At 50.3% G+C, this 24,771-nt stretch overlaps 1 protein-coding gene across 1 annotated transcript in view; it reads right to left on the bottom strand.

Annotated features, from left to right (window-relative positions):
- The window catches only part of L3MBTL1 (L3MBTL histone methyl-lysine binding protein 1), a 45,755-nt gene extending 21,367 nt beyond the window's left edge, over positions 1 to 24,388 (bottom strand). Inside the window, exons 1-12 of the mRNA XM_065414475.1 lie at positions 24,253 to 24,388; positions 19,711 to 19,934; positions 18,465 to 18,609; positions 17,255 to 17,393; positions 16,255 to 16,381; positions 15,453 to 15,540; positions 9,620 to 9,711; positions 8,653 to 8,757; positions 7,150 to 7,285; positions 6,334 to 6,434; positions 4,599 to 4,750; positions 7 to 83 (exon numbers count right to left, since the gene is read on the bottom strand). Of these exons, the coding sequence (XP_065270547.1) occupies positions 7 to 83; positions 4,599 to 4,750; positions 6,334 to 6,434; positions 7,150 to 7,285; positions 8,653 to 8,757; positions 9,620 to 9,711; positions 15,453 to 15,540; positions 16,255 to 16,381; positions 17,255 to 17,393; positions 18,465 to 18,609; positions 19,711 to 19,934; positions 24,253 to 24,388 (1,522 nt within the window). The remainder of the gene's footprint in view (positions 1 to 6; positions 84 to 4,598; positions 4,751 to 6,333; positions 6,435 to 7,149; positions 7,286 to 8,652; positions 8,758 to 9,619; positions 9,712 to 15,452; positions 15,541 to 16,254; positions 16,382 to 17,254; positions 17,394 to 18,464; positions 18,610 to 19,710; positions 19,935 to 24,252) is intronic.
- Positions 24,389 to 24,771: the final 383 nt, after the last annotated feature.

Here is a 24,771-nt window from a genome sequence, read left to right on the forward strand (position 1 = left end):
ACTCACCTTGAGGAGGTGTGAGGGGTTTCCCGTGCGCTTGACACCAGCCGACTGGGTGGATGTACGGACTGCTGGGGTCGCACCTGCAGCACACACATACACGTTCATAGGGGATGCAGGTACAGTCACACCCAGGGCATGCACATGATCTCTCCATGGCAGTGCACAGGACCTCAGAGCCAGGGCAGGTGTCCTGCCAAAGGGATGGCACCAGCTGGGACAGCACAGCACATTGGTGGCTGGAGCACGGCCTAATAGCCATGTGCCAACCTAAGCATTCTACAACACAGTCTGTGGCTGCCCTCCTCCTCACCAGAGAGGAGTGGCCCCTATGACAGCAAGTCCTGGCAGGGTCAGTGCGACAACATGTGGGGCCCCAAATTTCCGAGAGGGAAATAAACGAAGCCCTGAATTTCACAATGGGCCTGTCTGCAAGTCAGATCTCGCTACTCCTATGGACCCACTGCTGGGAGAGGCAAAGGAGTGAATTATTCCCTGCCCCTTTACTACTGGAGAGGAAGACAGGGCCAGCCCGTGAAGTTTCAGAGGGAGGTGATCCATGGGGCTAAGTAGTGTGTGGGGCTTGAGGCCAGTCCTGGATCGTTCACTCAGATCCCCGTGGAGCACAGCACGCTGGGACGTACAGTCTCCACAGGTCACACCTCCGTATTACAGACAAGGGTGGCGGAAATCTGTTTCATTGTCTATTCTGCAAGGGCAGCTCCTAGCCCCCTAGAATAGGCCTCAGCTGGACAAAATTTGGTCACTGTTGGCCTGAAGCTCTGCAGAGAAACACAACCCAAACCTTTGAAAAACTGAGTTTTTTAAAATGAAGGACAGCAACCTTTCCTTCTCCCAGAGACAGGGCATGAACAGACTACACCCTTGTTAAAGGGACCATGCCCTGGACATCTTCTGGATAAGAGATGAGAGGTGGGCGTAATGGCTGAACATTCCCTCTCAGTGCTTTGAAACAAAGAAATTGGTGTAATCATAAGAACATAAGAATGGCCCTACTGGGTCAGGCCAATAGTCCATCTGGCCCAGTATCCCGTCTTTTGACAGCGATCGGTGCCAGATGCTTCAGAGGGAGTGAACAGAACATGGCAATTATCGATTGATGCGTCCCCTCTCATCCAGTCCCAGCTTCTGGCAGTCAGAGATTTAGGGACACCCAGAGCATGGGGTCATGTCTGTGACCATCCTGGCTAATAGCTCTTGATGGACCTATCCTCCGTGAACTTATCTAGTTCTTTTTTGAACCCTCCTATGCTTTTTGGCCTTCACAACATCCCCCAGCAATGAGTTCCACACATTGACTATGCATTGTGTGAAGAAATACTTCCTTATGTTTGTTTTAAACCTGCTGCCTATTAATTTCATTTGGTGACCCCTAGTTCGTGTGTTATGAGAAGGAATAAATAACACTTCCTTATTTACTTTCTCCACACCATTTATGATTTTATAGACTTCTATCACATTCCCCCCTTAGTAATCTCTTTTCTAAACTGAAAAGTCCCAGTCTTATTAATCTTTCCTCATGTGGAAGCTGTTCCGTACCCCTAATCATTTTTGTTGCCTTTCTCTGTTCCTTTTCCAATTCCAATATATCTTTTTTGAGATGAGGCGACCAGAACTGCACGCAGTATTCAAGGTGTGGGCGTACCATGGATTTATATAGTGGCATCATATTTTCTGTCTTATTATCTATCCCTTTCCTAATGGTTCCTAACATTGTTAGCTTTCCTGAGTTGTAACAGCTGTTTTAGAACCCCATCATTTTATATTTATAGTTGGGATTATGTTTTCCAGTGTGCACCGTTTTGCACTTATTAACATTGAATTTCATCTGCTTTTTTGTTGCCCAGTTCCCCAATTTTGTGAGATCCCTATGTAATTCTTTGCAGTCAGCTTTAGACTTAACTAATTTGGGTAATTTTGTATTGTCCGCACATTTTGCCACCTCACTGTTTACCCCTTTTTTCAGATAATTTATGAATATGTTGAACAGCACGAGTCCCAGTACTGATCTTTGGGGGAACCTGCTATTGACCTCTCTCCACTGTGAAAACCGACCATTTATTCCTACTCTTTGTTTCCTATCTTTTAACCAGTTATTGACCCATGAAAGGACCTTCCCTCTTATCCCATGACTGCTTACTTTGCTTAAGAGCATTTGGTGTGGGACCTTATCAAAGGCTTTCTGAAAGTCCAAGTATATTATATCCACTGAATCACCCTTGCTCACATGTTTGTTGACTCCCTCAAAGAATTCTAATAGACTGGTGAAGCATGATTTCCCTTTACAAAAGCTGTGTTGACTCTTCCCCAGCCAACTGTGTTCATCTATGTGTGTGATAATTCTGTTCTTTCCTATAGATTCAACCGATTTGCCTGGTACTGAAGTTAGGCTTATTATCCTAACATTGCCAGGATCGCCTTTTGAGCTTTTTTTTTTTTTTAAATCAGCATTACATTAGCTATCCTCCAGTCATCCGGTACAGAGGCTGATTTAAATGATAGGTTACATACCACAGTTAGTAATTCTGCAATTTCATATTTGAGTTCCTTCAGAACACTTGGATGAATACCATCTGGTCCTGGTGACTTATTAGTGTTTGATTTAATCAATTTGTTCCAAACCTTCCTCTACTGACACCTCAATCTGGGACAATGCCTCAGATTTGTTACCTAAAAGAATGGCTCAGGTATAGGACTCTCCCTCACATCCTCTGCAGTGAAGACGGATGCAAAGAATTCATTTAGCTTCTCCACAATGGCCTTGTCTTCCTTGAGTGCTCCTTTAGCACCTCGATCATCCAGTGGCCCCATTCTTTGTTTGGCAGAGTTCCTGCTTCTGATGTACTTAAAAAAAATTGCTGTTAGTTTTTGTATCTTTTGTTAGTTGCCCTTCAAATTATTTTTTGGCCTTCCTAATTATATTTGTACACTTGACTTGCCAGAGTTTATGCTCCTTTCTATTTTCCTAAATAGGATTTGACTTCCAATTTTTAAAGGATGTCTTTTTGTCTCTAACTGCCTCTTCTACTGTGTTGTTTAGCCATGGGGCACTTTTATGGTCCTCGTACTGTTTGTCTTTTAATTTGGGTATATATTTAGTTGGTGCCTCTAGTATGGTGTTTTTAAATAATTTCATGCTGCTTGCAGGCATTTCACTCATGATTATTTCTTTTAATTAGCTTCCTTCTTTTTGCGTAGTTCCCCTTTTTCAAGTTAAATGCTACTGTGGTTGTATAGGGACTGGGAGTGGCTGGCTCACTACAAAAGCAATTTTCCCTCTCTGGGTATTGACACCTCCTCATCAATTATTGGGAGTGGACCACATCCACCCTGACTGAACTGACCTTGTTCACACTGGTTCTCCACTTGTAAGGTAACTCCCTTCTCTTCATGTGTCAGTATATTTATGCCTGTATCTGTAATTTTCACTCCATGCATCTGAAGAAGTGGGTTTTTTTACCCACGAAGGCTTATGCCCAAATAAATCTGTTAGTCTTTAAGGTGCCACCAGACTCCTCATTGCTACTGTGGTTGGTTTCTTTGGTATTTTGCCCCTATCAAGGATGTTAAATTTAATTACATTACAGTCACTATTACTGAGTGGTTCAGCTACATTCACCTCTTGGACCAGATCGGGTGCACCACTTAGGACTAAATCAAGAATTGCCTCTCCCCTTGTGGGTTCCAGGACTAGTTGCTCCAAGAAGCAGTCATTTATGGTGTCTAGAGATTTTATCTCTGCATCCCATCCTGAGGGGACGTGTATCCAATCAATATGGGATAGTTGAAATCCCCATTATTATTGGGTTTTCTGCTTTGGTAGCCTCTCTAATCTCCCTGAGCATTTCAGTCACAGTCACCACACTGGTCAGATGGTCAGTGATTCCCACTGCTATACTCATTATGAATTTCTATCCATAGAGATTCTATGGGACCGTTTGAATCGTTTAAGATTTTTACTATATTTAACTCTGTGCTTTCACATACAGTGTCACTCCCCCACCAGCGCAACCTACTCTGTTATTCCTATATATTTTGCACATTTCTATACATTTTGAACCCTGGTATTGCTGTGTCCCATAGATATTCATCATTCCACCAAGTTTCTGTGATGCTGCCACTCTCCAGGAGTGTGGTGAGAGGGTCAGAGATTGCTGGTTATGAGGTTGGACTTAGAGATTCTGCATTTGTAGCAGAGTTTAACTGTGCAGAATTAATCCACAATGGGCCTGAGCTCAGCTGCAAATTTTGGCTCGAGGTGTGAACTTTCTCAAAGTTCAGATGGGCTCAGAACCAGGGTTTGGTTCAGGCCTGTCTTTAGAGTTATTTTAATAAGAGACATAGAATCATGGACTAAAAGGGACTGCAGTGGGGAACGAGAACACTTAGGCCTGCTTGGTCCCTTTAAGGTTTGACATTTCCTCATGGTTGCAGGAAGAAATTCACTTCCTCAGGACAGTACCAGACAATTGGCCAAGACAAGTGCATTATCCACATCCCGGGGAAGCATCCAGTATCAGTCACTGCAGGAGGCAGCATGGTGAGGCAGTGCTGGAAGGTCATGCCCGTGTTCTTACCAGTAGTCATAAGTATCATCCCAGTTGTCAAAGTGCACCAGAAAACGATTGTCCACCACGTCCGTCACCGTGGCAACGCATATTAAGGAAGGGTTCATGCGGTCCACGGCTTCTAGTTTTGTGCCCACCTGGAATCCCGTGGGAACGGCATTCTGGGGAAAGAAGAGAAACAGGGTAGGTGCGTCTGGGCACCAATCAGTTTGCTCTTATGGCTATGTCCCCACCATGCCCTGAGCAGCTGCTGGCCGGCACCATATGGAACACTTGAGCAGTAACCCCGTGCCCTTCATCTGAGGGGCTCGAAGTGCTTTTAACATTAGTGAATTTAGCCTCACAGCACCCCTGGGAAGCAGGCACAGGTATGGAAACTGAGGCACAGGACATTTACATGACGTGGCTTAGGTCACAGGGCAAGTTGCTCACAGATCTGGGAAGATACAGATGAATCAAGACTGCCAGGCCCCTGCTAAATGCTGCGGTCCCAGACAAGAACAGCTTCCCTCAGAATTAGAATCTATAATGTCACTTGTTTCCACTGTTGCTTTCCAATCTCTAGCAACAATCTTTATTACTAGGGGTTGACGTGAGGAAAGACAGTGGTAGTATTCTCATCCTAAATCTCCCTCACCTGCACTCCCCTCCCACCTGGTCCACTATTCCTGCACTCCCCTCTCATCATGCCCACCTGGTCCGGTCTTCTCAGATATAACATTTACATAAAACCCTGTGTCATAAATACTGCACTGACAGAGCTGAGTGAGCAATCGTTGCGATAATCACACACCATTTGTTGGTATTGAATTTATCAGTGAGACAACAATGGATTGTTATTATTTATTGTTTAAGAGCTGATAAGGTTTTTTTCCAAACATTTTGAAAATGTCAGCAAAAAGTATATTTTGTTCAGGGTTCTTTGTAAAAATATTCCAGGTCTCACCCCCCCCCCCCCCCACACACACACACACACCTCTTTCTCTCCCTTTTCCGTTCCATTTTGCCTCTGAAAAAAGGAGAGAACATGGAAGAAAGAGGGAGAAGGGAGGATACAGGTGAAAAACTGACCTTTTTTTGGTTTAAAAAAAAAAACTAGAACATTTTTTTAAAAAAAGAAAAATTTTCCTGGAAATATTTTTAAACAAATACTTTTGACCAGCTCTGTCTGTGGCTACATCTACATTTATGGCGGTAGATAGAGTATGGGCACTGCACGTCCAGCTAGCACGGGTATAAGTAGCAGTGTAGGCGGTGAGGGACGGATTAGGTGAGTCGAGTGGAGTAAGCGCGCTACATGCCTGAACCCCCTGGTATAAATCCTACACAGTTCTCTACACACCCAGGCAGTGCCTCCCATGTCTACACTGCTGCCTCCTACCCTGCCAGAGCCTTTCCCCACTGCTGGAGCCTTTCACTGCGGCATGTAGCTACACATGTAATGCCTGTACTCCACACGGCACTTTAAGTGTAGACACAGGCTGTATTAGAGATGGGTCCAAACAAACCTCCCTTACCTGAACAACCCCCAACATTGGTGACACAGTCACTAACTTACAGTGTTCTTTGTGTGCACGGTGCATGAACAGGTTGATCCTGTTCTCTGTGGGTCGACCCCCATTTCAGGAGCAGCATTACGATTGGGAGGGGATTGGAGGGATGTTGGGAGGAAGGGGCCAAAGCAAATGCATGTGAACATAGAGGCGTTCGCTTGGAAGGAGGAAGAAGAGGATCTGCCACTCACATTGTTTGGAGTCACAAAGAGGTGCCTGGGAGCTGCCTGAGCCTTCGTTATCCTCAGATAGTTCGTCCAGCTGAACTCCTCCTCCTTGTAACCTAAACACCCTCAGGAAAAGAAAAGACAGAAACAAACGTACAGAGAGAGCAGCAGCGCCTCCACAGGCCAGCAGGACCCACAAGGACAGGCGTGGTGCCTTTGTGCTGTGCTTCAAAACACTGCATAGGCGTCAGACTGGGGAGCCAACATCCAGCCACTGCCTCCTGCCCAGCATATACCCTTCTACCATCCTGCAGCCATCCTCACTCCTGAATGGGTGCACATGGCAGCGTAGTGGTTGTGGCACCTCCTATACTCAGAATGGGGAATGCTGCAGTACTGGTACTAGCCACAGGGGCAAAGGGCGACAAGCAATCTTAACGCCCATTGGTCTGTGTGCTCAGCCCCTCGCCGGGTCAGGCCCTACACATCTGCTTTTCAGTGCTGTCCACCATACTCCTGGCTGGGACCATGACACCTGGGACTAAAAGGCTCAGCATCTGAGCAGGATTCGAACCCAGACCTCCAGAGAGGACAGACGCCTACTTTAACATTCTGTGCCATGCCCTCCCACATGGGAGAATTTGACTCCTCCCCCTGTAGCAACTCTGTCTCCTCTTCTCCCCACAGGCCTCCACCCTTGGCTTGAGCACTGATGAAGACATAACCAGCCTTCTCCTGCTCTCAGGGGTCCCACACGCTCCACGCATCCTGACTGCCAGCACACAAGGGGAAGGCCCATCTGGAGCAGCACCCACAGTCCTGAGGTCACTGACCTCTTACCTTTGGGGGGCTGCAGTTTGTGCCCCGTCTCCTCAGACCAGCCGGCAGGATGAATGTTGGGGGAGTCGGCGTTCAGCCAGAAATCATGGCATTCGGAGTAGCCGTCAAAGTGCAGGCGCATCCGATAACCACACACCTGCAGCGAGGAGGGGAAGGGAACTGAAGGATGAGCGCGCCCCCAGCTGCACTGCCCCATGTGTGCTCTAACCCCCTTCAAGCAACATGTGCCTAAGAAGTCTGTCCGGCAGCCCACGCACAAGCACCATCACTTACCTCCTTGATAGCTTGCTGAGAAGGCCGGGGAGCCATATTGACACGCTGGTGTCAGGAATCAGGAAGTGCATTTGAAGTCTGGGAGATCTGTGCGTTTAACATAGGAACAGGGCAGGCACTGAGCCATTGGCCCCAGTACTTCTACTCTCAGCAACAGGCACAGAAAGATTCCGACTTTACCGCTGGCCTTTCTTGTCGGGGCACAGGGTGAAACGGTGACGCAGTCAGCCCTGGTGTGGATCCAGGGTTATAAAGACCTCACAGCGGTAGATTCCCCCCCTCCTTCTCCCAAGTGTTTTGCAAGAGGTTGTTGCCCTGGCAAAAATATGCCAGCAGCAAGAAACAAACAAAACGGCTGCTTTGTGGAATTTCTCACCTTGAAGGAGGATTGAGTAGACTTCAGCTGCTGGCCCATGAGTGCTGCAGGTCACGGACCGTGCACCTTACACGAATGTAGTGCAGATAGAAGGCTCTGGCCTGACAGCCTAGAGACTGAAGGCCTCTGTTTATCCACAGAACGGGTGCAGATCGGACAGTGGAAGAACAAGCTCCTACTCACTGCCCCACCAACGTGGCTCAGACTGTCCAAGAGTGATCAAATCAAGGGGCCATAGGGTACTTCCATCTCCATGGTCTATTCACTCCTGGGTTCCTCAGATGACCGTGCTAACATGGCCGCCAACCGAGATGGTGATTCTGCGATGTGGCCACCTGTCCTCTACCAACCCCCCTGACACCCTCAACTCACTTGACCTACACCGCCAAACCACCAGCGCATATCACAACCAGCAGCTTGCCCAGGCGACGTCTGGGTGACTGCCAGCCAGCCCTGGGTTTGAACGGATGGCCTCATGGTGAGACCCAGGAGTGGTCTCCTGAGCCACCTCCTGCACAGCATTTCCTTTCTCCCCCTGGAAACCCCTCACACAACATGGCTGTGAGCACACCTGGGGAAAGGGCAGCGGAGGAGCTGGGAAAGGCAGGCAGGAGCTGTCGGCCTGTAGCTGCGGCTGCACAGGAGGACACAGAATGGCAGTGTCACACTGAAGACCATCAGATGAGGGAGGTTCTGGAACAGCCGCCCAGTAGGAGGAATGGGGACAAACCACGCAACTAGTGTCAAGTTGGAGCTCGATACATTTATCGACAGGATCACGTGACCGGGTTCCCTGAAATAGCAGGACACTGGACTTGACGAGCCAGGAGGTTCCTTTCAGTCCCACGTCTTACCTCAGCCACAGTCAGGATGAAGTACATCGAAGGGTGCTGGGGATCGATCCCCTCCAGCTTCATCCCCACCTTGAAGCCGTTCTTGTGCTGGGCAACTGACTGGTACTGAAAACGAGAGAGAAACAGACCTGCTCCAATCACTCATCACAGCCCGTTGGAGGACGGAGTCCTGGGGTTAACCAGTGGGTTTTTTTGGTTTTTTAAAGCCATTCTCTGTTTTCTGTGGTTTGTTTCTCTCATTGCCGACAGGACAGGAAACACGACAGCACTGGCTTGCCATGCACGCTCCCCTGAGCGCTCTCTATTGCCCAGCCTAGAGATGAGCCTCCCCTAAGTACGGGGGTGTTTGCAGCTGGAATTGTGGTCTCATCTCTTGACCAGACAAGGGCAGGAGAGAGCGGTTCATAGAGTGAATTAGACTCACGTTTTCCCAGCCAGCGGGTAGCTGGCGAAGGTCGGGGTGGGGCAGAATCAAGGGGATGGAGGAGAAGGGCATTGACAGGGCCATCACTCTATAGCAGTGGTTCTCAAACTTTTGTACTGGTGACCCCTTTCACACAGCAAGCCTCTGAGTGCGACCACCCCCTTATAAATTAAAAACACTTTTTTATATATTTAACACTATTATAAATGCTGGCTGCAAAGCTGGGTTTGGGGTGGAGGCTGACAGCTCGCGACCCCCCATGTAATAACCACACGACCCCCTGAAGGGTCCCGACCCCTAGGTTGAGAACCCCTGCTCTATAGGGCATTTACTGAGCAAACAGACTTCGAGTGGGGGGCAAAGGTCACAAAGGGGAGGGCTAGAGCAACGCTGGAGAGCGGCGGAGGAAGACAATTGGTTACCCCAGGACGAAGGATTGGGCATTGCCCACAGCTAGGAAAACAGGAACGAGATGGAGAGGAGATGAGAAGAGAAAAAAGGAAAGGAGAAGAAGAGGAATCGGAAAAGAAAATCCCAACTCACTTCTTGGAACAGATTTAAAGGGGCAGCGATGGCTTTCTGCTCCTCCAGGTAGGATGCCCAGGACCAGCCTTCTTTCTTCTCCTCGCTGGAACCTGAGCTCGGAAGAAACGCACACACAAGCCACTCAGAGACGCGGCTGAAGATCTGGTTAGTTTGCTTTGGAACCGACCCTTGAGCTGGTTCAGGCAAGGAGAAAGGCAGACCAGCTCCCCCCGCCTCACCCCAGCGTGCAGTGCGCAGGGTCCTTCACCAGCCTCCAACCACTTTCACCCGCGTTCGGAGATGGGGGAAGGCAGAGGTGGGCTGCCCAGTGAGTGATGCATCTTGACGAAAAGGGCTGTATCCTGCTCTCCGTGACCTGCTCCCATCCCCAGTGACCTCAGGCACCGCCCTCCAGGTGTAACACTGGGCCAAAGCCCTGTCTGTCCATCTGTTCAGCTGAAAGCGGGAGATGAAAAGCCATCTCCCATGCAGACCAGACCCAGGCCAGTATTCTTTCTATCCCTCTACATGGTGTCACTGCCTATAGTGGGGGCCCAGGGTCATGCAATAAAAGAATCCTACTGTATACAGCGCAGAAAACCCTGAGGAGAACCCAGATACATTCTGCAGCCAGCCAGCATCGACGGCTGAGACTTTCAAAGCCTCCAGTAGGAGAGAAATGCCCAAGTCCCATTCCTTTTAATCCAAGGCCTGGTCTACACTATGACTTTAATTAGGATTTAGCAGCGTTAAATCGAATTAACCCTGCACCCGTCCTCACAACGAAGCCATTTAGTTCGAAATAAAGGGCTCTTAAAATCGATTTCTGTACTCCACCCCGACGAGCGGAGTAGCGCCAAAATCGATTTTGTCATTTCGAATTAGGAGTAGTGTGGCCGCAATTCGATGGTATTGGCCTCCGGGAGCTATCCCACAGTGCACCATTGTGACCGCTCTGGACAGCAATCTGAACTCGGATGCACTGGCCAGGTAGACAGGAAAAGCCCTGCGAACATTTGAATTTCATTTCCTGTTTGCCCAGCGTGGAGAGCACAGGTGACCACAGAGAGCTCATCAGCACAGGTAACCATGCAGGCCGATAATCGAAAAAGAGCACCAGCATGGACCGTACGGGAGGTACTGGATCTGATTGCTATATGGGGAGAGGATTCAGTGCTAGCAGAACTTCGTTCAAAAAGACGAAATGCCAAAACTTTTGAAAAAATCTCCAAGGGCATGATGGAGAGAGGCCACAATAGGGACTCAGATCAGTGCCGCGTGAAAGTCAAGGAGCTCAGACAAGCCTATCAAAAAACAAAGGAGGCAAACGGTCGCTCCGGGTCAGAGCCGCGGACATGCCGCTTCTACGCCGAGCTGCATGCAGTTCTAGGGGGGGCTGCCACCACTACCCCACCTCTGACCGTGGATTCCCAGGCAGGGATAATCTCATCAGCTACACCTGAGGATTCTGTGGATGGGGAAGAGGAGGAGGAGGAGGAGGACGACGAACTTGCAGAGAGCACCCAGCACTCCGTTCTCCCCAACAGCCAGGATCTTTTTCTCAGCCTGACTGAAGTACCCTCCCAACCCAGTATCCAAGACCACGACCCCATGGAAGGGACCTCAGGTGAGTTTACCTTTTAAAATATAAAACTTGTTTTAAAAGCAAGGGTTTTTAATGATTACTTTGCCCTGAGGACTTGGGATGCATTCGCAGCCAGTACAGCTACTGGAAAAGTCTGTTAACGTGTCTGGGGATGGAGCGGAAATCCTCCAGGGACATCTCCATGAAGCTCTCCTGGAGGTACTCCAAAAGCCTTGCCACAAGGTTTCTGGGCAGTGCAGCCTTATTCCGTCTTCCATGGTAGGACACTTGACCGCGCTATGCTTGCAGCAAGTAATCTGGTATCGTTGCATGACAAAGCCTGGCAGCGTATGGTCCCGGTGTTTGCTGGCATTCAAGCAACATCCGTTCTTTATCTTGCTGTGTAATCCTCAGGAGAGTGATATCGCTCATGGTAACCTGGTTGAAATACGGGAATTTAATTAAGGGGACAGAGGTGGCCGTTCCTACTGGGCTGTTTGCCTGTGGCTGAAAAGAAATCCTTCCCTGCAGTTAGTCAAGCGCGGGGGGGGAGGGGGGGAATTGGCCCAGAGCTTTTCGCGTTTGGCTAGCAGGGATCTTCCCTGATACCAGCCACGCGGTGGGGGGAGGGGTAAAGCGATCATCCCAGAGAATTCATGGCGGGGTGGGGGGTGTTAGTTTGGTTCCTGCAGGGATCTTCCCGATACCAGCCACGCGGTGGGGGGAGGGGTAAAGCGATCATCCCAGAGAATTGGATCGGGGGGGGGCGGGGAGTTTGTTTTCTGCTGCTGAAGGTTAACAGGAAAACCGCAGCACTCAACGGGCTTTGCTTGGTATGTGGGAAAGGAGGGCGCAGAAGCCGAAAGACAATGGCTTACCATGGCTGCATGCAAGCCGAATTCTGTTGCCCGGACCTGCGTCTGTGATCTCTAGCAGCAAAGCCACAGGCACTCAATATTAAGAAGCAAAATGCGACCTTGCACAGAAATCACATGTGCTATGTAATGTGAATAGTGTTGGTCACCATGAAAGAGTATAAGCATTGTTCTGCAAACTGTATCTTTTTAAAAAATTCTCTCCTTTTTTCCCTCCCTCCAGCAGCTGCAAATTCTTCAAGCCTCTCTCCTCCGTCCCGAAGGCTATCACAGATAAGGCGTCGGAAAAAGAAGACGCGAGACGATATGTTCGCAGAAATCATGGAATCCACCCACAGTGATAGAGCTCATCTGAATGAGTGGAAGGACACGGTTTCAAAGTATAGGAAAGAAGCCAGTGAACGTGAGGACAGGAGGGACCAACGTGAGGACATGAGGGACCAACGTGAGGACATGAGGGACCAACGTGAGGACAGAAGGGACGCTCGAGATGAGAGGTGGCGGCAGGAAGATCAGAGGAGGCAGGATGCAACGCTGGGGCTGCTGCGTGAGCAAACAGACATGCTCCGGCGTCTGGTGGAGCTTCAGGAACGGCAGCAGGATAACAGAGTGCCGCTACAGCCCCTGTATAACCCCCCTCCCCCCTCACCATGTTCCATAGCCTCCTCACCCAGACGTGTAAGAACGCGGGGGGGGGGGGAGGCTCCGTACACCTTCCCATTCCACCCCAGTGGACAGCCCAAGCAAAAGGCTGTCATTTTTTTAACCTTTTTTTAGTGGCCTTTTCCTTCCCTCCTCCCAAACCCCACCCGGGTTCCCTCCCTCTTTTTATAATCTATGAATAAAGAATAAATGATTTTTAAACGATAGTGACTTTATTTCCTTTGAAAGCAAGCTGGGGGAAGGGGGAGGGTGGGTTCCTTACAGAGAATGAGTCAATAAAGGGGGTGGATTTTCATGAAGGAGAAACAAACAGATATTTCACACTGTAGCCTGGCCAGTCATGAAACTGGTTTTCAAAGCTTCTCTGATGCACAGCGCTTCCTGGTGTGCTCTTCTAATCGCCCTGGTGTCTCGCTGCGCATAATCAGCAGCCAGGCGATTTGCCTCAGCCTCCCACCCCGCCATAAAGGTCTCCCCCTTACTTTCACAGAGATTGTGGAGCACACAGCAAGCAGAAATAACAATGGGGAGATTGGTTTGGCTGAGGTCTGAGCGAGTCAGTAACGATCGCCAGCGACCTTTTAAACGGCCAAATGCACATTCTACCACCATTCTGCACTTGCTCAGCCTGTAGTTGAACAGCTCCTGACTCCTGTCCAGGCTGCCTGTGTATGGCTTCATGAGCCATGGCATTAAGGGGTAGGCTGGGTCCCCAAGAATAACTATTGGCATTTCAACATCCCCAACGGTTATTTTCTGGTCCAGGAAGTAAGTCCCTTGCTGCAGCCCTTTAAACAGAGTAGTGTTCCTGAAGACGCGGGCGTCATGAACCCTTCCCGGCCAGCCCACGTTGATGTTGGTGAAACGTCCCTTGTGATCCACAAGTGCTTGCAGCACCACTGAAAAGTACCCCTTGCGGTTTATGTACTGGGTACCCTGGTGCTCCGGTGCCAAGATAGGGATATGGGTTCCATCTATCGCCCCTCCACAGTTAGGGAATCCCATTGCAGCAAAGCCATCCACTATGACCTGCACATTTCCCAGAGTCACTACCTTTCGTAGCAGCACCTCAGTGATTGCTTTGGCTACTTGCATCACAGCAGCCCCCACAGTAGATTTGCCCACTCCAAATTGATTCCCGACTGACCGGTAGCTGTCTGGCGTTGCAAGCTTCCACAGGGCTATCGCCACTCGCTTCTCAACTGTGAGGGCTGCTCTCATCTTGGTATTCTGGCGTTTCAGGGCAGGGGACAGCAAGTCACAAAGTTCCATGAAAGTGCCCTTACGCATGCGAAAGTTCCGCAGCCACTGGGAATCATCCCACACCTGCAACACTATGCGGTCCCACCAGTCTGTGCTTGTTTCCCTTGCCCAGAATCGGCGTTCCATGGATAGAACCTGCCCCATTAACAACATGATCTCCAAAGCACCGGGGCCCGCGGTTTGACAGAATTCTGTGTCCGTGTCCATGTCCGTGTCCATGTCCATGTCCTCATCACACTTGTCGCTGCACTGCCGCCGCCGCCGCCTCCTCGCCTCGTTTTTCTGGTCCTGGCTCAGCATAAACTCCACAAGAACGCGCGAGGTGTTTACAATGTTCATGACTGCTGTCTGGAGCTGAGCGGGCTCCATGCTTGCCGTGGTATGGAGTCTGCAGTGTTCACCCAGGAAAAAAGGCGCGAAATGGTTGTCTGCCGTCCGTTGCTTTCATGCAGGGAGGGAGGGAGGGGTGAGGCTGTACCCAGAACCACCTGCGACAATGTTTTTTGTCCCATCAGGCACTGGGATCTCAACCCAGAATTCCAATGGGCGGGGGAGACTGCGGGAACTATGGGATAGCTATGGGATAGCTACCCACAGTGCAACGCTCCAGAAATCGACGCTAGCCCCGGTACATGGACGCACACCGCCAAATTAATGTGCTTAGTGTGGCCGCATACATTCGACTTTATACAATCTGTTTCCCAAATTCGAATTATATAAATTCGGATTAATCCCGTAGTGTAGACATACCCCAAGCAAAGGTTCAGGAACAGCTGTAAAAACAAGAGGGAGTCCCCAAAGCAGCCAGAGACAGGCCAGCTCCATTAGCACAGAGACTAACCAATTGGCAAGGCTGAGGGTGAGCTGCTGCATTTGTACTGGTATGTACCTATCTGAGATGTTTATCTGGCTCCCCTCACCGTAGAACCTGAGCACCTTGCAATTTTTAACATATTAAAGACCCCTGGGAGGAAGGCAAGTGCTACTAGTCCCATTGCACAATGCGGGAACTGAGGCACAGAAAAACTAATTGACTTGCCCAAGGTCACAGGAAGTCTATGGCAAAAAAGGGATTGAATCCAGGTCTATCTAACCACTGACCCAGCACCCTAACCCCTGGGCCATCCATCCTCTCTTCACTGGGGGAGATCTCTGGTGGGAAAGGGGCTATAGGAACCCAAATCTTAATCCTATCAGTAGATGCATTCAGAGACCGGACACGGGACTAAACGAATCTTGGGTCTGAACCAATCTGGCAGCTCCTATGGCTAATCATCCATGCGATACAAGGTAACATCATTTCATCAGGGGGATTCAGGCGGCATCATGAGCTACAGGAATGCCCCCGTGCCCCTGGGATGTTGTCAGCTGGATGGCGAGCAGGTCACTTAGCTGACTTTTACCCGCCTGTAGCTGCTGCTGCATGGGAAGCAGCCACCAGAGACTGCCCTGCCACACCCCTTACCATGCTGGTTCATGCTCCACTCTTCGCTCTCCGTGTTGCTGATGGTGGGGTCTCCCCCCGAGTTCTTTCTCTCCTCCTGCTTCTCCTCCTAACCACGAGAGTACAGAGAACGGATGTCAGTCACTCACCACCCTTGTAATGTCTCAGACCTTCTTTGATTATGACGGCGCTCAAGAATTTTTGGGTACCCAAATCCAAGAAACGGACAGCCAAGAGGATCTGGCTTGTGAGTAGACCGAAGCTGTCGGAGAGGGATTTGGGAGTGGATTTGAAAGGACCTCACTAAAGATGGATTTATTGTGACCGGTGCCGTCTTATTTTTTCGGCCAGCGGGTGCTTTATGCCCCAGAACTCAGCATCTGGATCACTGAGGCAGATGCGCTCTGGTTTGTAAGTGTAGTTTCTCGGTGTTTCATGCTCACGAGGCCAGGCTTCTCGCAGAGCTCAGGGCTGGGGGTTGACGTGTTCAGCATCCACCATTGTGGCTCAGTTTTCAAAAGGGCTCAGCACCCAACGTCCACCCAGGCGCTGAGACCTCTGAAAACGTGGCCCAAGACATCTACAGGACTCGAGGGTCAGTCCCTTTGGATGTCTATTTACCCCTCTCTCTTTCTGCTCTTTGGAGTTAAGTTGTCAGTTTCTGATTAATACTTGGACATATAATGGATATTGCACTGACAATTATAAATAAAAAAGGGGGGGAGGGACACACACACACACACGATGGCAGGGTACCCTAGCCTCTCCACTGACAAGTATCTGTGTGTGATCTTGTCCCGTCCGTGCCGGCCCTCTCCCCTACCATTTGCTCTGATTCATATTCCTCCTCCTCCGAAGGGCTCTGGTAATCCTTTCTTTTCCGTTTTTTCACCGGCTTGAGGATTTCGGTGGCGTTAGTGCTGCCGGCAGAGTTCTCCACTATGACAGACCTGCAGGGGAGAAGGGACCGTAATGCCCATCAGCAGAGAGGAGCCACACTGCACATTGGCAAGAGATGGGATGTCAGCAAACTTGGTTCGAAGGGGCCTGGCAGGGAGGGAGGTTGTGTGGCCAACACCAGACTGAAAAGCAACTGCCTTTTCAATCCCTCCTCCAGTGCCTATACACCTGCACACACATGCACAAACATATATGCACGCACGCACACGCACACACACGCACTGTTCCTCATGATTAAAATGAGCAATCTGCCAAGAACGTGTGTCTTCATGTGGTCAAAATTAAGAGATGAGCCTGAACCAAAATCCTGCATCCAAGTATCCTCGAACGCTGGGGTATCTGAAATCCAAATCTGAATCCAGATCCAAATAGACTGATCTTTATAACGGTCTGGACCAAATGCCTGGATCCAAGCAACCCAGAATGACAGGGCACAGGAGATCCAGATCTACATGTGGTGGTCTGCCCTCATCTGTGAGCTGGGAAATCAGATGAGGGAAAACGTGTCCTTCGGGGACCAAGGTGAGGACGCCTTTCCCTGGGGAAGCTTCTCATAGCGCCAGGCGCAGCCCGCTCCTGCACTGAGACCACAAACAATCTGAGTGACAGCTTGGCCCCACTGAAATCAATAGCAAAACCTGCCCTGACTTCAGTGGGCTCAGGGGCATCCTGCGCGTTTGCTTGAAGAATAACCTGCCCACAGGAACAAGAGAGGGGTCTCCCAGCCCACGCAGACACACGCCTGTATCCCCCTCTCCTCTAGAGAACAAAGGCTGGTCTGAGAAAGACAGGGTTTGGCTCAGCACATTTCCCCCTGAAGGTGCAGGTTCTTCTTCCCCCACCTGAAGCAGCGTCTCCTTTACCTTTCCTTGAACTGCCGATGACAGTGTTCGCTGCAGAACCCCCTGCCCTCCCGGGCCCCCTCCGACACATGTCTCCGGCCACAGGTATCGCAGTGGCACATGCTCTCTGCTGTCGGCAGCTTGAGCTGCTCGGGCACGTCTGCGTCAGGAGAGAGTGAAAGGGACGTGAACTCCAACGGGCGAGAGCCGCCGGGGCAGGAGAACAGCACAGGTCAGAAGACACCTGCCTCCCATATGGCTCGAGGGTGGACGTAGGCACCACACACATACCCCGGGGGAGGCTGAAGCTCTCTTTCAGCCCTACCTTGGGGCAGGATTAAATAAATAAATTAATTAATTAATGGAGATCTCCTATCTCCTAGAAGTGGAAGGGACCTTGAAAGGTCATCGAGTCCAGCCCCCTGCCTTCACTAGCAGGACCAAGTACTGATTTTGCCCCAGATCCCTAAGTGGCCCCCTCAAAGATTGAACTCACAATCCTGGGTTTAGCAGGCCAATGCTCAAACCACTGAGCTATCCCTCCCCCTGAGTGAGGCACTTTGGAAGCAGACCCTGTGGTCAGCAGGGTCCAGTGTACAGTTGCTTGCTAGGCTAGGTTTGGACAGGATGGACCGTCTCACTCCTTGACAAGAAGATCATGTGGAGAAAGCCTCATGGAAACTCTACCTGAAATGATGCATTGGTTCCAGCCGGCCACTGGGGTTTTGGGACAGGGCAACATGTCTGTTGAGCTACTGGCCCTCCAGAAGACACCAACAACAAGTGGATAAAGGAGCCTTCTGGATTTCCCACTAGGGAAAGCCAAACACCCGTCTATAGGGGCAGGAGTGGGGATCTTTCTGGAAGGGTTGGGGAGACAGAGCTGCCGTGGCTCCAGAGCCCATTGTGACTTAGCCCACCCCCACCCTCCCTTTAGGGTCTGAGATCACTTCAGAGGAGAGGCACCAGCAGAAACCCACCCTCCCCATGGCCCAGTGTGACAGAGATATTAACACCACCACTGACATGAATACCGTTTCCACATGCTTAAAAACATCGGAGCCAAAGAGAGCCAGTGCAAGCAAGTGGGACTCCTTCGAAAGCTCCCAAGCCCTGGGCGCACCCACCAAGCCACAGGTAAGAGGAAGTGCCGGCTCTTCCCAGCACACTGCAAGTCATGGTGTCCAGCAGGGCGCCTAGAGCCAAAATCGTGCCAAGCTAGCATCCTTACCCTGAGCAGCAGCTGGATTGTCTCTGCTGGTGGGCGCCACCTCCGACTCCCCATCTCTCTCCGCATGACCCTCCTTTAGGGGCTCCACAGGGGGGATCTTATCAGCACTCACCACTTTCAGCGTCCCATATTCATTTATCCGAAACTGGGTTATTAACGCAAACACAAAAGGGAAGAAAGATAAAAGCGTAACCCACTGGGGAGTGTGTGACAGGTCCCCCTTTGGGCCCACCCACAAGGGACAGGAGTCTGGGACAGCCCCACCTAGGAAGCCTTAGCTCAAGTTGTAGCAGCTTGTGATTTTTAAATGTGAAGGTTCCTAGTTTAATCCCCGGTGTGTCAGCCAAGATGGCGGCCATCACAAAAACATAAGGCAAGAAGGACTAATGGACTCAGACATAACATTGTTGACCCGTCTCCCCCATGAAGGTCAACCCTTCCCCTGGTGCTGGACATGCCAGGTCAGCCCTACCAGGTGAGAGAGGGGCAAAGAACAGGATGGGGATATGGGAGCTGTGGGGTCTCCACCCAGCCCTTTAACTGACCCGCTGTTCAACCTCAGGGAAAGCTTTTCACTGCCATGGAGAGGGCAGGGTTTGGCCTGGCGGCTGACATAGCAGGGAGGGGCAGAGTGCTGTCTGGAGGCTGGAACAGCCCGGAGGAGGCAGGGTACTGGATGAGGTAGTGGAGGGGATGGGGTACACTGGTTATTGTAACAGTCTAGGCACCGCAGCTGTGTGTTGTGCATGGATCACTAGCACTAAGCTACCGAGCCAGCCCCAGTGGGTGCTTAGCATAAACACCAGCCGAACTACCTCTAAAGATAGTCCTGACTGGATACCTTTAGGGCCAGCCTTTCAATGGTGGATGCCATGGTTTGGCCTGCAAAAGCGTACATGCACTGGCACCACCTCTGTGCTCTGAAAGGCCACTGGGCCATGCAAAGCCACTGAGGTCTGCTCCTTCAGCGTGTGCAGTTACCTGTTTGTGGGCACACCTGCAGCATCCTCCATCCAAAGGCTGGCTAGGGATTTAAAGGGCTCCCTCTCATTCTCTGCTAATGAGGAACAGGCTCAGAAGGTAGAAGCCGAATGATGAACCTGGAGGGCAGGAGCCCAAGAAGACGCTCTTATTGCCCTCGTAGGAAAGCAGCTGCATAACCTGCCAGTTCATAATTCTCCGTGGACGCGCCCAGCCAGGGTTAAGGGTGCTAGTGTACAGGGGTCTGGCTTCCCCCCACACTTACTCTTAAGTTGCTGCCAGGCAGAGTGGCCACGCCATCTTTCCACTCCAGTACCCGGACGGTGTTGCAGGTCTGCACCCCGCTGATCTGGGGGATGACGGTCGCCGTGATTGGCTCGTTCCCTGCCCCCCTCTCCAGTCTCTCGGCGCCTGCGCTTCTCTGCTGCTCCCGGGGAAATCGCTGGATCTCTAAGGTGCTGGCGGGGAGGCTGATGGTGGCTGTGTTTGCTGGAGAAGGGTGAAAAGGTAAAGAGGGACAAACACTTCATATACATGCAGCAGGCACGGGGTGGGGCAGCAGCCAATACAGCACAAGGGGGTGAGGAATGCCAGACACACGGTCTGCGCTCACTCTGTTCGCACACCCGACTCTTAGGTTTGCGCCAGGGGTTTCCTTGAAAGGTGTCAATCCGCCGGGTCTGACCTGCCTTACAGCAGCAGCTACTTGTTCTGTGTCCTGCAGAATCAAGTCCCAATTCTGAGCTCAATACACCTCAATGGGGGGGGGGGAGGGAGAGAAAGGGAGCTGCATGCCACCTCTGCAGCCCCCTGTTGAATTCTGGAGGGACACAGGGCAGGAGCTGCAATGGGAGAAGAGCAGAGAGGAGGACTGAGGCCAGGTGGGAGAAGGGAGGGGAGGGGCTGAGCACTGAACTGTTCATTGGGTTCCAGTTAGGAATAACAACAGGAATAACGGGGCCTGATTCTCCTTTACACGCACACTCTGGACCTGAATGCGGGTGCCAGTTACAGCTACACCTGGAAAGCCAGCACAGTGTAAAGGGCCACAGTGCAAATGAGAATCAGGCCCAGGACATTTTAAACTTCATCTACACCAGTTAGAACCAGCTGGATGAGCACCGTGCCTCTGTCCCCTCCAGCCCTCTGAGTCTGCTCAGCACCCCCATGAGGGCCAAGGCTGGAGCTGCGCCCCCAGAAAGGTGTCTGACTCCCTGGGCTATGGAGCACAATGGGCACAGGCCTGCGCCTGAACAGCTGCAATGGTTGGGAACAGCAAATTACATCCCTAGCTAGTGAAAAAACAGCAGCTGCTCCTCACAGACAAAGGTCTGGTCATAGCAACCCAGGTTTTGGTTCCTTCATGGCAGGACTGCTGCAATGGAAGCCACCCGGAGGGCCAGATTCCCTGATCTGCCCCAGCTGCTCTGCATTGCTCAGATGGTGGAAAGTGACCGTATTCAGGCTGGAGGTGGCCAGCGGAGAATTCCTCCTGCGCAGAGTAACCTGTGCAGGTGTAAAGCTGACAGAAGTGGTGCAGCCACCTCCAGCAAAAGGGGATGGAGGTAGCGTGCTGCGGGCCATAGAATCATAGAAATGTAGGACTGAAGGGACCTCGAGCGGTCATCTAGTCCAGGCCCCTGCACTGAGGCAGAACTAAGTATTATCTAGACCATTCGTGACAGGTGCTTGTCTAACCTGCTCTTAAAAACCTCCAATTACAGCAATTCCACAATCTCCCTAGGCAATTTGTTCTAGTGCTTAACTACCCTGACAGTTAGGAAGTTTTCCTAATGTCTAACCTAGATCTCCTTTGCTGCAATTTAAGCCCATTATTTCTTGTGCTGTCCTCAGTGGATAAAGAGCACAATTTATCACCCTCTTCTTTATAACAACTTTTTACATACTTGAAGACTGTTATCATGTCCCCACTCAGTATTCCATCCTCCAGAAAAAAAGAAACCACATTTTTTCAATCTTTCCTCGTAGGTCATGTTTTCTAGCCCTTTAATCATTTTTGTTGCTCTCCTCTAGACTTTTTCCAATTTGTCCACCTTTTTCCTGAAGTGTGTCACGCAGAACTGGACACAAGTGCTGAGTAGAGCAGAAAAATTACTTCTAGTGTCTTACTTCCAACACGCCTGCTAATACATCCCAGAATGATGTTTGCTTTCTTTGCAACAGTGTTACACCGTTGATTCGTATTTAGCTTTCTTTTTTTACATCGTTTTGTGTAAGTGCAACTGATTGTTCTTTCCTACGTGGAGTACTTTGCATTTGTCCTTATTGAATTTCATCCTATTTATTTCAGACCATTTTTCCAGTTTGTCAAGATCATTTTGAATTCTAATCCTGTCTTTCAAAGTGCTTGCAGCTTGGTACGATCCACAAACTTTATAAGTATACTCCCTATGCCATTATCCAAATAATTTAGGAAGATATTGAATAGAACTGGACCCAGAACAGATCCTGGAGGGACCTCACTCTATATGGACTGCGAACCTCTGATAACTACTCTCTGAGTACGCTTTTCCAACCAGTTGTGGACCCACCTTATAACCCGTTTGTCTAGGCTACGTTTCCCTAGTCTGTTTATGAGAAGGTCATGTGAGAGACAGTACCAAAAGCCTTACTGAAGACAGGATATATCACATCTACCACTTCTCCTCTATCCACAAGGCTTGTTACCCTGTAAAAGAAGGATGTTATGTTGGTTTGACATGATTTGTTCTTGACAAATCCATGTTGACTGTTAGTTGTTATCACTTTATTATCTTCCAGGTGCTTACAAATTGATTGTTTGATTCTTTGCTCCATTATCTTACTGGATACTGAAGTTAAGCTGACTGGTCTATAATTCCTTGGGTTGTCCTTATTCCCCTCTTTACAGATAGGAATATATTTGCCCTTTTACAGTCCTCTGGGATCTCTCCCCTCCTCCACAAGTTCTCAAACATAACTGCTAATGGCTCAGCGATCTCTTCAGCCAGTTCCTTAAGTATTCCAGGATGTATTTTGTCAGGCCCTGCCGACTTGAAGACATCTAACTTGTCCAAGTCATTCTTAACTTGCTCTTTCTCTATTTTAGCACCAGATCCTACCCCGATGTTCATTGTCCAATCACAGCTAACAGTTTTGGTGAAAAACAAACAAAAAAGGCATCGAACGCTTTGTTATCTTTCTGTTATCGCTTTTCCCTCCCTCATTGAGTAATGGGCCTAATGCGTCCTTGGTCTTCCTCTTCTTTCTCAGAGGTTTGTGAAATATATTTGTACGGTGGAGCAGAGGTCTCCTGCGTCTCTCTTTCACTGGGGTGAGTTAGAGCAAGCCTTCAGCTGCTCTAACATCCACCAGGGCTTCCAGGAAGCTCTTCCCTGCCCCTCCATTTCGTGCAGGCAAAGCTTGGGCTGCACATTCAGCCCAGCAGCTGTAGCTGGCCCAGAATGCAATGGCCCAGCTGCTAAGTCAAAGTCTGTGAGAACACCCCACTGCTCTGTGCCCCGTCCTGGCTCCCTGGTCCTCATCTTGAAACCCCTCAATAGGCTCCATGCCAGCTTCCTACTGGAAACCCTCACCCGGTCTTTCTGCTCCACTCCAAAGTACTGCAATCAACAGGCATCGGGCTACTACCTGCGCCCAGAACATACATTGACAGGGATGAGCAGAGCTGCCGATCGTCCTGACTGGCTGGTGGGTGTTAGCAGCATGTGGGAACCATGCTGGATCATCCTCCACCAGGTGCTAGTTAACATCTACTTTACCCCTGGGAACTGTGCTGGGAACCACTTTGACGCAGGAGTCCTGGGAGAAGCACCAGGTCTCCAATGGCCAGGAACGTCTCCAAGGAGGCACAAGTCACCCCCTTGGCCAGGAGACAGAGAAAACCTAAGGAAGCACCTCAAAACCCTTCCTAGCAGGGGTCACTCTCAGGGCTTATGCTGCACAGCTGGGTACAGGAAGGAGGGAGATGTAGGGGAGGAAGTGAAAGAAAGACGGGATGGGAGTGAGAGTTAAAGGGGAGGGAGAGAGTGTGCAAAGGGGCTGTGGGGGGAGGATATGGCCTAGATAACTGAGCTGTAGAGTTATGTGCAACCATATCCAAGGGCTCTGATCCCCCGTGGTAGCCCTGACAGTGAACCCTAGGTGCTGTTACCCTGCCAGCACCCTGAGATGCGGGGACAGGCCTGGCCTCAGTTTCCCTGGCTTGCCGTGTATCCGTTGGATGGATCAACACAAGATCTTAAACAAGACTAACACTTACAGCACAAGCATGCCCAGAACGCCATCCCGGCCCCAAGCCCTGCTGCATGTTTCATGGGGGAGAATCTGCTATGCAAATATTTCCTACAGTTTACAAGCCTATTATTGTAAGTTGCCTTCCCCTCCCATGGCTGGTCAGATAGAGGATAACAGCCTACTGCTGCTGTCTAATGGGGGTGCTCTCGAGGCTCAAGTGGTAGAGCTCTGTCCCAGAGGAGGGTGACTCCATGAATGGAGGAAACATCCCAAGTTATTTGGAGAAAGGAAGGATAGTTCCATGGTTATGGCACTAGTCTAGGTCTTGGGAGACCTGAGTTCAAGTCCCAGCTCCACCACAGACTTCCTGAGTGGCCTTAGGCAAATCACTTAGTCTCTCTGTGCCACAGCTGCCTTTCTGTGAAATGGGGATAATGGCACTGCCCTGCCTCACAGGAGCGTTGTGAGAATGAACACATTTGAGATCGTGAGGTGCTCCAATACTGTGGTGATGGAGGCTGTCTAAGGTACCACTGATAACTACTCAACCGCTGGCGTCTGGAACACCTACCTGGGATGATGAAGGCAGTTGCGGGCAGGTGTGCGTTCTGCACTGTGTTCTCGTTGGCGACCAGATGGACGCTGACCTCCCCGGTGGCATTCCCCTTGGTGCTTCTCATGACCTCCATTTCTGCTCTGCCATCCATCACCCCCGTTGGGCAGGTGGCATAAACCTGGAATCCAACCAGCAGGCATGGAGGCCAGTTAGAGCCTGAGTGGTATGAACTCAGGGAAGGAACAAAGACAGAAGGAGCTGGAACAGGAGTCAGTCTGACGAACAGCGTGAGAACACTAACTATGGGTGGCTCATAGTGCCACCAGTCCCACTCTCCCCCAGCAGGAGCTCACACGATAGACAACAGCATAAAAGTCATGACTTTTCCTCAACCATCGCTCAATATATTGTAGCCGAGGCCCTGCTGTCAGACCAGGAGAGGGCACGGCTTTTCCTGGCATTAGGAACAACTTTTTTTAAACAACTTGATTCTTTAATTAATATTCTTTTGAATGGTTAGGAAGACTGAACTTT

Source organism: Emys orbicularis, chromosome 12 (assembly GCF_028017835.1).
Source record: "Emys orbicularis isolate rEmyOrb1 chromosome 12, rEmyOrb1.hap1, whole genome shotgun sequence".
NCBI lineage: Eukaryota > Metazoa > Chordata > Testudines > Emydidae > Emys > Emys orbicularis.